The 14,032-nt window shown below is 42.4% G+C and overlaps 1 protein-coding gene across 1 annotated transcript in view; it reads right to left on the reverse strand.

The window, feature by feature from the left end:
- Nucleotides 1-972: 972 nt before the first annotated feature.
- The window catches only part of dgkb (diacylglycerol kinase, beta), a 1,409,408-nt gene continuing 1,396,348 nt past the window's right edge, over nt 973-14,032 (reverse strand). The window contains exon 22 of the mRNA XM_085988391.1: nt 973-9,985. Within this exon, the coding sequence (XP_085844517.1) occupies nt 9,890-9,985 (96 nt within the window). The 3' untranslated portion in view covers nt 973-9,889. The remainder of the gene's footprint in view (nt 9,986-14,032) is intronic.

A 14,032-nucleotide genomic window follows, 5' to 3' on the forward strand; every position in this document is an offset into this window, starting at 1 on the left:
GTAATCATTAAAGTGTGCTCATTCAGAGCGCCCGATCAAGGAGTAATCATTAAAGTCTGCTCATTTGGAGCGCCCGAGCAAGGAGTAATCATTAAAGTCTGCTCATTCAGAGCGCTCGATCAAGGAGTAATCATTAAAGTCTGCTCATTCGGGGCAGTTGATCAAGGAATAATCATTAAAGTCTGCTCATTCAGAGCGCTCGATCAAGGAGTAATCATTAAAGTCTGCTCATTCGGAGCGCTCGATGAAGGAGTAATCATTAAAGCCTGCTCCTTCGGAGTGCCCGATCAAGGAGTAATCATTAAAGTCTGCTCATTCGGAGCGCTCGATGAAGGAGTAATCATTAAAGTCTGCTCCTTCGGAGTGCCCGATCAAGGAGTAATCATTAAAGTCTGCTCATTCGGAGCGCTCGATCAAGGAGTAATCATTAAAGTCTGCTCATTCAGAGCGCTCGATCAAGAAGTAATCTTTAAAGTCTGCTCATTCGGAGTGCTCGATCAAGGAGTAATCATTAAAGTCTGCTCATTCGGAGCGCTCGGTCAAGGAGTAATCATTAAAGTCTGCTCATTCGGAGCGCTCGATGAAGGAGTAATCATTAAAGTCTGCTCATTCGGAGCGCTCGATCAAGGAGTAATCTGTAAAGTCTGCTCATTCGGAGCGCTCGATGAAGGAGTAATCATTAAATTCTGCTCATTCGGAGCGCTCGATCAAGGAGTAATCATTAAAGTCTGCTCATTCAGAGCGCTCGATCAAGGAGTAATCATTAAAGTCTGCTCATTCAGAGTGTTCAATCAAGGAGTAATCATTAAAGTCTGCTCATTCGGAGCGCTCGATCAAGGAGTAATCATTAAAGTCTGCTCATTCAGAGCGCTCAATCAAGGAGTAATCATTAAAGTTTGCTCATTCGGAGCGCTCGATGAAGGAGTAATCATTAAAGTCTGCTCATTCGGAGCGCTCTATCAAGGAGTAATCATTAAAGTCTGCTCATTCAGAGCGCTCAATCAAGGAGTAATCATTAAAGTCTGCTCATTCACAGCGCTCGATCAAGGAGTAATGATTAAAGTCTGCTCATTCGGTGCGCTCGATGAAGGAGTAATCATAAAAGTCTGCTCATTCAGAGCGCTCGATCAAGGAGTAATCATTAAAGTCTGCTCATTCGGAGCGCTCGATCAAGGAGTAATCATTAAAGTGTGCTCATTCAGAGCGCCCGATCAAGGAGTAATCATTAAAGTCTGCTCACTCACAGCGCCCGATCAAGGAGTAATCATTAAAGTCTGCTCATTCAGAGCGCCCGATCAAGGAGTAATCATTAAATTCTGTTCATTCGGAGCGCTCGATCAAGGAGTAATCATTAAAGTCTGCTCATTCAAGAGCGCCCGATCAAGGAGTAATCATTAAAGTCTGCTCATTCGGAGCCCTCGATCAAGGAGTAATCATTAAAGTCTGCTCATTCGGAGCGCTCGGTCAAGGAGTAATCATTAAAGTCTGCTCATTCGGCGCGCTCGATGAAGGAGTAATCATTAAAGTCTGCTCATTCGGAGCGCTCGATGAAGGAGTAATCATTAAAGTCTACTCATTCGGAGCGCTCGATCAAGGAGTAATCATTAAAGTCTGCTCATTCGGAGCGCTCGATCAAGGAGTAATCATTAAAGTCTGCTCATTCAAAGGGCTCGATCAAGGAGTAATCATTAAAGTCTGCTCATTCAGAGCGCTCAATCAAGGAGTAATCTTTAAAGTCTGCTCATTCACAGCGCTCGATCAAGGAGTAATCATTAAAGTCTGCTCATTCACAGCGCTCGATCAAGGAGTAATCATTAAAGTCTGCTCCTTCGGAGTGCCTGATCAAGGAGTAATCATTAAAGTCTGCTCATTCGGAGTGCTCGATAAAGGAGTAATCATTAAAGTCTGCTCATTCACAGCGCTCGATGAAGGAGTAATCATTAAAGTCTGCTCATTCAGAGCGCTCGATCAAGGAGTAATCATTAAAGTCTGCTCATTCAGAGCGCTCAATCAAGGAGTAATCATTAAAGTCTGCTCATTCACAGCGCTCGATCAAGGAGTAATGATTAAAGTCTGCTCATTCGGTGCGCTCGATGAAGGAGTAATCATAAAAGTCTGCTCATTCAGAGCGCTCGATCAAGGAGTAATCATTAAAGTCTGCTCATTCAGAGCGCTCGATCAAGGAGTAATCATTAAAGTGTGCTCATTCAGAGCGCCCGATCAAGGAGTAATCATTAAAGTCTGCCCACTCACAGCGCCCGATCAAGGAGTAATCATTAAAGTCTGCTCATTCAGAGCGCCCGATCAAGGAGTAATCATTAAATTCTGTTCATTCGGAGCGCTCGATCAAGGAGTAATCATTAAAGTCTGCTCATTCAGAGCACTCGATCAAGGAGTAATCATTAAAATCTGCTCATTCAGAGCGCTCGATCAAGGAGTAATCATTAAAGTCTGCTCATTCAGAGCGCTCGATCAAGGAGTAATCATTAAAATCTGCTCATTCGGAGCGCTCGATCAAGGAGTAATCATTAAAGTCTGCTCATTCGGAGTGCCCGATCAAGGAATAATCATTAAAGTCTGCTCATTCGGAGCGCTCGATCAAGGAGTAATCATTAATGTCTGCTCATTCCGAGCGTTCGATCAAGGAGTAATCATTAAAGTCTGCTCATTCGGAGCGCTCGATCAAGGAGTAATCATTAAAGTCTGCTCATTCACAGGGCTCGATCAAGGAGTAATCAATAAAGTCTGCTCATTCAGAGCGCTCAATCAAGGAGTAATCATTAAAGTCTGCTCATTCACAGCACTCGATCAAGGAGTAATCATTAAAGTCTGCTCATTCACAGTGCTCGATCAAGGAGTAATCATTAAAGACTGCTCATTCAGAGCGCTCGATGAAGGAGTAATCATTAAAGTCTGCTCCTTCGGAGTGCCTGATCAAGGAGTAATCATTAAAGTCTTCTCATTCGGAGCGCTCGATAAAGGAGTAATCATTAAAGTCTGCTCATTGACAGCGCTCGATCAAGGAGTAATCATTAAAGTCTGCTCATTGAGAGCGCCTGATCAAGGAGTAATCATTAAAGTCTGCTCATTCAGAGCGCACGATCAAGGAGTAATTATTAAAGTCTTCCCATTCAGAGCGCCCGATCAAGGAGTAATAATTAAAGACTGCTCATTCAGAGCGCCCGATCAAGGACTAATCATTAAAATGTGCTCATTCAGAGTGCCTGATCAAGGAATAATCATTAAAGTCTGCTCATTTGGAGCGCTCGATCAAGGAGTAATCATTAAAGTCTGCTCATTCAGAGCGCCCGATCAAGGAGTAATCATTAAATTCTGCTGACTCAGAGCGCCCGATCAAGGAGTAATCATTAAAGTCTGCTCATTCAGAGCGCCCGATCAAGGAGTAATCATTAAATTCTGTTCATTCGGCGCGCTCGATCAAGGAGTAATCATTAAAATCTGCTCATTCGGAGCGCTCGATCAAGGAGTAATCATTAAAGTCTGCTCATTCAGAGCGCTCGATCAATGAGTAATCATTAAAGTCTGCTCATTCAGAGCACTCGATCAAGGAGTAATCATTGAAGTCTGCTCATTCAGAGCGCTCGATCAAGGAGTAATCATTGAAGTCTGCTCATTCGGAGCGCTCGATCAAGGAGTAATCATTAAAGTCTGCTCATTCTGAGTTTTCAATCAAGGAGTAATCATTAAAGTCTGCTCATTCGGAGCGCTCGATCAAGGAGTAATCATTAAAGTCTGCTCATTCAGAGCGCTCGATCAAGGAGTAATCATTAAAGTTTGCTCATTCGGAGCGCTCGATGAAGGAGTAATCATTAAAGTCTGCTCATTCGGAGCGCTCGATCAAGGAGTAATCATTATAGTCTGCTCATTCAGAGCGCTCAATCAAGGAGTAATCATTAAAGTCTGCTCACTCACAGCGCTCGATCAAGGAGTAATGATTAAAGTCTGCTCATTCGGTGCGCTCGATTAAGGAGTAATCATTAAAGTCTGCTCCTTCGGAGTGCCCGATCACGGAGTAATCATTAAAGCCTGCTCATTCGGAGCGCTCGATCAAGGAGTAATCATTAAAGTCTGCTCATTCACAGCGCTCGATCAAGGAGTAATCATAAAAGTCTGCACATTCAGAGCGCTCGATCAAGGAGTAATCATTAAAGTCTGCTCATTCGGAGCGCTCGATCAAGGAGTAATCATTAAAGTCTGCTCATTCAGAGCGCCCGATCAAGGAGTAATCATTAAAGTCTGCTCACTCACAGCGCCCGATCAAGGAGTAATCATTAAAGTCTGCTCATTCAGAGCGCCCGATCAAGGAGTAATCATTAAATTCTGTTCATTCGGAGCGCTCGATCAAGGAGTAATCATTAAAATCTGCTCATTCGGAGCGCTCGATCAATGAGTAATCATTAAAGTCTGCTCATTCGGAGCGCTCGATCAAGGAGTAATCATGAAGTCTGCCCCTTCGGAGTGCCCGATCAAGGAATAATCATTAAAGTCTGCTCATTCGGAGTGCCCGATCAAGGAGTAATCATTAAAGTCTGCTCATTCGGAGCGCTCGATCAAGGAGTAATCATTAAAGTCTGCTCATTCACAGTGCTCGATCAAGGAGTAATCATTAAAGTCTGCTCATTCGGAGCGCTCGATCAAGGAGTAATCATTAAAGTCTGCTCATTCAGAGCACTCGATCAAGGAGTAATCATTAAAGTCTGCTCATTCAGAGTGCCCTATCAAGGAGTAATCATTAAATTCTGCTCATTCAGTGCGCTCGATCAAGGAGTAATCATTAAATTCTGCTCATTCGGAGCGCCCGATCAAGGAGTAATCATTAAAGTCTGCTCATTCGGAGCGCTCGATCACGGAGTAATCATTAAAGCCTGCTCATTCAGAGCGCCCGATCAAGGAGTAATCATTAAAGCCTGCTCATTCAGAGCGCCCGATCAAGGAATAACATTAAATTTTGCTCTTTCAGACGCTCGATCAAGGAGTAACATTAAATTTTGCTCTTTCGGAGCGCTCGATCAAGGAGTAATCATTAAATTTTGCTCTTTTTGTCAGCTGTGAATAATAAAGCCAGTGAGTGCAATTTGTGAGTGATTACATCCAGAGACACCTTACCAGCAAAGAGACAGGGGAAAAACTGGGATTATGTGTTCTTCCTGTATTTCCCATCACCAAGATATTTCCAGTTTCGTTTTAATTTTCTACTGTATACTTACATCTTTCTAACCTTGACCACAGAAGAACAGCTCGTACTGTGACACTTTTTAAAGTTTCCAATTTCTCTGACCAGATATTTTTTAGCCTGTTTGAGGGAAACTGCCAATTTAGGTATGCAATGTTATAGACCCACACTCACTGGATTAAAGCTGACCAAATTTGATGGATGTTTACAGGTGACAGAGAGAGAGAAGGAGAGCGAGTGAGAGAGAGAGAGAGAGGGATAGATCTTAACTATTTGGCAGCCGATTGGCAGAGCGTGCTATCCGGCTGCCCAATAGTATCAGCAGGAGGCTATTTTGAGGCCTCATTACCATGTCACTGGCAGGCTATGGATGCCAAAATGGTGCCCTGCTGCAGTTCGCCATCCCTGGGCTGACGCAATGGTCCAAAGGCCGACCCAGCTGGCAGCAAGGTAGGTCTGTGGGGAGGGGAAGAACTCTGAGCCACAGCAGCGCATATTATTCTTGTGGAACCTGGAGAAGCCCTCTTGCTCCACAAATATTTTTTAAACTTACTGTTTTTGGTTCTTGGTTGTATATTGTGTACGGTAGTGTAGTGGTAATATATCTGGACTAAACATTGACCAAATATCTAGCGATTGTCAGTTCAAATCTAACTATAGCAGCTTGAAAATTTGAATTCAGTTCATAAAACATCTGGAAATAAAAAGTGGCATCAGTAAAAAGTGACCAGGAAGCTGTTGGATTTTTGCAAAAACCCAACTTGTTCACTGATGTCCTTTTGGGGACGGAAACCTGCCGTCCTTACCCAGTCTGGCCTATTTGTGACACTAGTCCCAGAGCAACGTGGTTGACCCTTAATTTCCTTTTGAAATGGCCTAGCAAACCATTCAGTTGTATCAAAACCACTACATCAAGGCAACTAAGGATGGGCAATAAATTGCCCAGCGACACCCACAATGATAATGAAAGAAAAAAAAATGACAAGGTGGGATTTCCTGCATCAGCAGCACGTAAAGAGCTGCTGTCACCTTTTGAAGAAAGGATCTATTGAGGGGGTAGGAGGAGAGCTGCTCTTTAGACCCACCCAGGGTAAATAAGTTGGGTTTCCCTATTGGAAGAACAGGGACACCCAGGTGAAAAAAAAATTCTTGTCGTCCTCCTACAACTGCAAACTTGTCGCTCTCTCAGCATGTGCTGGGAATTTAATTTACATATTTAAATGAGCTGCCCTCGTAATAGGGTGCGGTCATCTCAGTCAGGCATGGAAGCATAAGAGCATCTGAACAGCAGTGGCCCTGGGGTCACAGCATGGTAATTGTATTAGCAACCTCTGTATGTTTTGCCTCAATTTTTTAAAACAGTTTTTGTACTAGCATTGCACAACGCAGGTCTCACAGACACATCAGGGTATTGCGGATTTCCCTCTGAAGAAAATTGAAAATGAGGATATAAATAAAGTTGTCTGTTTGTGACAGCTTCAAAGGGAAATCCGCAGAAAGGAAGGGCTGCTCCTTTGAGCAGATGATGAACCAGATGCCATAAAGCAACAGGGAACAAACCCACTGCTTTCACTGCTCTGAAGCTAGTTTGATAAACTGCCACTTGTGTTGCTGAAAAGCCTTATCCATCAGCACACCACAACAGAAATGAATGTCAACATGTTCTGATAAAACTTGCGGTGCTGTGAAATGGTGTACATTATTTTATCTGGTCAATACCAATCACAGTGGAGAAAATGCAATGTAATTTTAAAAAATGCAATGAGCAGAGCATATAACCATGAATCATATACTTTTAAAGTAAGCATCTAGCAAACAAATCCACTCCATGCTGGCATTAATAACACATTTTAAAACCACAATATTCAATGGTAAAATATTAGAATGCAGTCATAACATATCCAGATGGCATTTTCCATATAGAAGCGTGCAAAAATCATATACAATATCTCAATATTGAAAAATATTGCAGGAAACATTTTAAACTGTTTTCTGCTATCTTGAGTTAGGACTTCCCCTTCTGAAAACAGACAGTGATCTTTGCTGTTGCCTTAGGAGATTATATAGTGAATCAGAATATTACAGCACAGAAGAAGGCTATTTGGCCCATCGTGCTGGCTTTTTGAAAGAGCTATCCAATTAGTCCCACTTCTCCGCTCTGTACCCATAGCCCTGTAAATTTTGCCTTTCCAAGCATATACAGTATCCAATTTCCTTTTGAAAGTTGCTATTGAATCTGCTTTCACCACCCTTTCAGGCGCTGGCTGCGTAAAAAAAAATCATCTCCCCTCTGGTTCTTTTGCCATTAAAAAAGTCAAAATAAACACCTTAGAGAAACGAAGCTTACGTCATTCTTTTTTAATCATCCTCTTAGAATATTCCAATTATAATTTTAGTTGAATAATTGATTGTTCTACAGGTATTGATAATCATAAAATGTGGATTATAAGTGGCACTTCATGTACTGAAATCATTCGCTTTCAGTGTTACCTTTTTAGTTAAAAGATAGAAGCTGCTCCATTGCATAGGCTGCTCCCCTAAGTTAATATGTAAAGCAGGTTTGAATGTGTAATGTTCACTCCATTGTATGATGCCATCTTTATTTAATTTATCCATAAAATAGTAATTTTGCAGTGTTTTTTCATTTTCTGCCCATCAAGTGCTGTGGGCTTAAAGAGGGAAGATTTCTGCTGATTATTATTTGTAGCGAAATTGTAAACACGTTTTTTTACACATGTTTGCGATTTTGCCATAAATAGTGAATAGTCAAAATCTTCCCCAAAGTGGTTGGATTAAAATGGGGTTTGTTAGATGACGTCAGCTTTTTCTTCAGTGAATGTTGCACTTTACAGAGAGCTCTCTCCAATGTCTTAGCTGTGAACTGTCAAAATTCAGTCCACTGAGGGAAGCAAATGATGGAATAGCACCTGGACCCAGAATATCTGGCTGGAGATCAAGTGCTGAACTTTGGACTTCCTTCCAAAAGGAATTTTTAAGGAAACTACATAGCTGAGCTGACTCAACAGGTATCATTTTCAACTTGGCTGCCCGGGCAGTAACTTGGCAGAACGGGTTACCTGTCCGTTATAGATCATGTTTGATTTTCGTTCCATTGATTTCAATAGAATGAAATTCCGGCAAGTTCTCCAAAGCTGAGATTGACTCCCAACATTACAAGTGGCGGAGTGCTTGCCTCGGAGGACAACGTCTGTACCTGTAACACAGATATATCAATTCCTGTTTGACAAGTTCTATCGGTTCTAAGCCATTCTGTTAAATGAAACAGCTAGCAGGAATAAAGGCTTGATCATGTAGGGCAGTGAAATAGCATTCTAAAGTTCACTCCAGGTGAGTATTTCCTACCAATGAATGGCATAGAGTTGAATAAAAGTCTGACATGCAGGTTGGCCCATCCTCTCAGCATCATTGCCCAACGTCCCCAAATTAACGGCACAATGTTAAAAAATCTGACAGGAAACATGTTCCTTATAAAGTTGGTCATTGAAAAGTTCTTCTGGGCAATATTATGAGTTTGCCCTACTGGTACGGAGCTTCACAAGCTGCAAGCACAAACTCATAAAATGATTTGTCTTATTCCTGAACTGCACCTTGTTGTGCAATTTCTTTGCTCCCCTCTTTTCATGTGCTGAAAAGTTGGAAATACATCATCCCTGGCATCCAGCGTTGCTACAGTGCAAATGACAGTAATTACGTTAGATGATGAATTTATGTCATTTGCATAGTATTTGAGCAAATTTGATAGGATGTATTCTACTGCCCCCCCCTTTACTGCTGGCATAAAATCCCAGAAGTGGAGGGGACAAGCAGAGAGCTGGCAAAGTGGCTCAAAAGCAACTTTCCATCACATTTTGTTGCAATTTAATTTTAATATCTTTCATTAGTTGTTAGAATTTTAAAAAGTGTTCTTTTAGTAACTTAGGGGTGTGTGCTGTGTGGTGCTAGTAATAAATACCTTAATGCTTCATTAGCTAACATCTTAATTTAAATAGAGAACAAGGACTTTCATACAATTGTGTTACTAATATAGCATCATTGCTTTGTGTGGCTTTGCTGTATTTTTAAGTTTAATGGCAGTACTGTAATTGCTGTCACTTTAGCCCTCTGTCCTAACCACAGTAAATGGCTTTGAGCCAAAAATAGTCTCCCAATTATTACCAAAAGGTAAAAGCTGGGAATTTAGGCCTGCCCTAAAATCTAAATGCAATTCATGCAATTGAATTTATATGCCTTAAAAGATAAATGCTTGTCATGCATAAACTGCAGACCAATGCTACACGTGCCAATAATAACCATCATGGTTTAATTCTTATATTCGATCACTGTAATAGCAACTGTGCAAATGGTGTATACGATTTTAATCTGGGGGTAATTTTTCTGACTTTGTGCAGTCAGGGGAAGCCTCTCCTGCCAATAGTGCCTATTGGAATTTTGGACGTGTGTTGCGTCTGATTTTCTGACTATTATTGTAAATGGTCAGGAAAAACATGCACAGCACATGACCGAATTTCCAATATGTGCTTCCGCTGAGCTAGATTTCTGACAGGCAAAGTTGAAAACTGGCCCTTATAGAATGCAACTTGTTCTTAATTTCAGTTTTAATTCCCATGTTTTCACTCCAAGAGAAAACTGCACTGCTCAACAGGACAGTTTTTTCTCTCATCTCATCCTTGTATCTTAGCTCCTAGTTCGCTTGATGATTGAGGAAACAAAGCCAGTCTTGGGAGGTGGAGCCTTCAGCATTGGAGCCTGGTTCCTGTGACTTACTGTAATCTGAGAGAAAAAAAATATGGTTAATAAGGAGAAAAAAATACAATGATTGTAATTACTGTGCAGCAGTATAAATGATTCAAACTCACTATAGTTCAATAATCAATGAGCTTTCAATATTTCTCCCTCAATGCTTCCAATATACTTGTACTAAAGATACCAGTCGGGCTGCACTATGTCATCGAATGATATGCCTTACATCTTCCCAAACTCTATCAAGTTATCAGGGAGAGACACAGAGGGGAGGTGCTTTCACAGAGTAAGTGAGAGAGAAAAAATATCAGTGAGTGAGTCATCTTGAACCACTCTCATACATCTCCCAGCAGTGAGTTACACAGCAATATAGACACAGGCCTGGGGAGCAGGCTGTCGGCTTTGGAGCCTGGTTCTTGTGAGCTATTTTAATCAGAGAGAAACAGAAATATTCAGTGGGGGTAATTTTGACTGTGGCCGATGGTATAAAACAGGCCATATCAATTCAGCTGCCCGTTATACATCTCTTCCAATTTCCATTTCCATTCACTACTCCACAGCTACCATTAAGCAATTTTTTGTGGGTGGGGGGAATATTTATCCAATTTTCTGCCCATGACTAGTCTCTTCACAATGCTTCAGCCATTGTGGGGTAATAGGCTGCCTGTCCCTGATTGATGCCTTATATCACTTTTTATTGGCAGCTACAGTTACAAAAGCAGTCCTGCCAATTTTCTTTTTTCTTCACATAACAATGTGGCTAAGATCTGTAATTGAGTAGAATGGGCAATGAAAACTATCCTACACCCCTAAAATAAATGAATTTTTCTCTGACTTGCAGGTAGGAATTAACCAGTCAAAAAAAATCTTCCTACTGCCATTTATTATGAAGATAATCAAACTTTTACAGCAGATGTGAATAGTGCATTGATTCTGTTAGTTTCTGCTGTTCTCCCCTGGTTCCAGTTACTCACAGTGCTAGAATTCAAAGTCATAAGGTCAGAGGTAAGTAACGTAAATATGCAAGTGACAAATTTCTGAAATTAACTTTCATTGAGAAAACGGGAATACCTTCATATTGCTTGAAAGAACAATTTAAAAAAAAGGTTGCCTTCTTTAGCCCCTCTATAAATGTCGAAACAAATTCACTTGCAACAAATATGAGCACTGTGGATTTAATCACTATGTTGTGTTCTTACTCAGTTAGACGCATGGTCTAGGAAGGAAATTCCAGGTCTAATTCTCAAATAATATCCAAACCAAACTACAGCAAAAGTATTTAAGTACATATTCTTCTCTAGGTTAACAACAAAAGTTATTCTTAATCACAGCACCATGACCCTATGGGCTACAAATTCAGTGCCTTAGCGCCTCCTGTTAGCGCCTCCGGGGGGGCGATAATGGGGCGCTAAGGACTTACCGCCCGGGCACGGCGATGTTACCGCCGCCTGCGAAATTCATTCGGCGGTTTGCGGCGGCAGTAACCCCTAGCGCCACGATCTCCTGTGCCCAAAGATGGTGACATCATCTGGCTGTGCATCGCCACGGTAGCGCCCCGGACCCGAAATTCATTTCCGCCCCCTGCAGCATCGCCGGGCGATGACACCGACAGCTGCAGGAGGCGTTGATCGGGAGGCTGTGTGCTTCGGGGGCGATACTTAAAGGCGAGGTGGCCGAAGTAAGTTTAAAAAAAATTCTGAAATGCTCTTTGTGGTTTTTTTGTTTCGTCGCCACCAATCGATCAGCCCAGCACTCTGCTGCAGTGCATCGGACTGATTGGGCTGCATTGCGGCTGCCGTCGGGGACCAGGTAAGTTTTTTCCTTGCAGAGCCTGCAGCGATGGCCCTTCCCTTTAAGGGAGGGAAGGAGTGTTCCAACACGGTAGCGCTGCACGGCCCAGTGTGCATCACACCTACCGCCCCGCCTGCTGCCTGTTGCGCTCCAATAATTAAGTGGCGCGCTTGATTTAGTGCTCCACACCCTTCCTGGAGCCCAAAAGCGAATTTTTAAGAAGTTGAATAACATTAGCGCCTGGCGCTAATTTTCTGAACTTTCAAAAGTTAGCGCCCCAAACGGAGCTATAATGAATTTTTCCCCCTTAATATTATCATGCAATATGAACTTTTATCTTATATTCTAAATACTAAGAAAAGGCAGCCTTTTATTTTACTAATCCAAGTACTCCACACAGGAATGCTGATTTATCCTTCTCTAGCATTACTTTTCTTACCCTTTTGGGATGAGAAGGCTGAACAATTGTCAGCACAACTCTTCATATGCTATGAAGCCACTTAAATATTGAAATAGTAACCCTGTACCTCTCCTGTATTCCTCCCATGGTCCCTGATATTTTAAAACAAGTAACTAAAAAGGACAAATGAATAAACCAACTTGAACAAACTTTTAAGGGCTGGATTTTTCCAAACTCGGCAGGTCCGGTGTGGGCGATGTCCGTGGCGTATGGGGACTCGCATCTGTCTTGATCCCAGCCTCCAACAAGATATTCTGTTGATGGGGCTTGTTAAGCCCGCCCTGCGAGTTTCCCGGCCAATTAATAAGAAGCGGGTCTGATGACGTCATTTGATGGTGCGTCATCAGTCGGTTTCTTTAAAGGAACCATGTCCACAATCATTTTGACAGTTGTGCTGTCAGTATTCTGCAGCACTGAGGTGCTGCATACACTGCCAAGCACTGCATAAAGGTGCTTGGCTGCACCCAGGCTCTCCCATTACTCCCTCCATATGCTTATGGAGGGTGTCACAGCACGCAGTGGAGGTTCTCTTCCCTTTCAATGGGCAGAAGACACCTCCCCAGGAGATCAACGCAGCGTTGTTGCACATTGTACAGGGCAGAAGCAGGGATGTCATCAGAAGAATTTGGCTGCAGTGGCGCAAACCTTTCAATGATCTCAGTAGATCACAAAATGTTACTGCAAAACCACACTCAGCTTCGTGGTGCTGTGCCACTCATCACATCCCCATCAGTCTGCCTTCCCTACTTTACTCACACCAACTTACCTTGCACCTCCACCCATCCCTCTCTATCTACATTATCACTTCCCCATCTCACTAGCCACTCCTCACACTCACCCTCATCCTTGTCCAATCATACCAACTAACAACACAAAAGGGTAGGCACTTGAATATTTTAGCCAATGTCCATATAAAGTTTCTGTTAATGTACTGTCAAATATTGAAATCTTTATTTGCAACACTTTGCGTTCTTGGACAGATTTGTGTGCACCTTTGGAAGTGGCTGTGTGGGCCACCGCCCCACCCCCCAATCCCCGAGTGCCGAGAACCTCATAAAAAAACATGGAAAAATCATTAGGATCTGGTAAAATGCTGCTTAAATACCTTTAAGCAGCTTCTTAAGTATCTCAATTGCCTGACCCGCCGCTCAGTGCTGGGTCTGCAAAGCGCAGGCAGACCCCGCACTTGGGAAACTGACACAGAGGCGGGTTCAGAGCAGACTTTCGCCCCGCTGTCAATCACTGCCATTTTGACAGCAGACCCGCCTCCAAAGCCACCCTCTGAGCACCGGCAAAATTCAGCCCTTAATGGTGTTGATGACACTCAATAAATGGAAGATAAAGTGGTATAGAAAGCTAAAATAGATAAATAATAGATATATAGAATGATATATAAACAGATATGATTGAAATGCTTCCAAACTTGATACATTTGCATCAAAATTTGCAGGAAGAACACGTCACTGATTATAACAGACCTCAGATCAGTGTGTTTTTTCATTAAAACATTTCCATTGGGGTGGCCCAGCTATTGTCGCAGCATTGGACTGCAAAGCAAAGCTTTGTGTTTGGTCTTGTCCGACCCACACATTCACACATCCTCATTGTTCAAGTTTTAAAAGTTCTCTCAGGGATCCAAGCTGGAGCTCCAGCTTGTTGCAGAGTGGCCCATTATTGGGAGTGTAAGAGAATCAACAACTTACAGGGCCAGTGTCCCCTTCCCAACCACCACCCCTCCGCCCTGAATTACATGTTCTGGTAGTCTGCTTCATCACAGCATTAATAGTTGTCATCAATGCTGTTCTCCACTCTGAAGGAAGAAGTAT

This window comes from Somniosus microcephalus, chromosome 5, assembly GCF_052327205.1.
Source record: "Somniosus microcephalus isolate GS21.2 chromosome 5, FLI_Smic_1.0, whole genome shotgun sequence".
Lineage (NCBI taxonomy): Eukaryota > Metazoa > Chordata > Chondrichthyes > Squaliformes > Somniosidae > Somniosus > Somniosus microcephalus.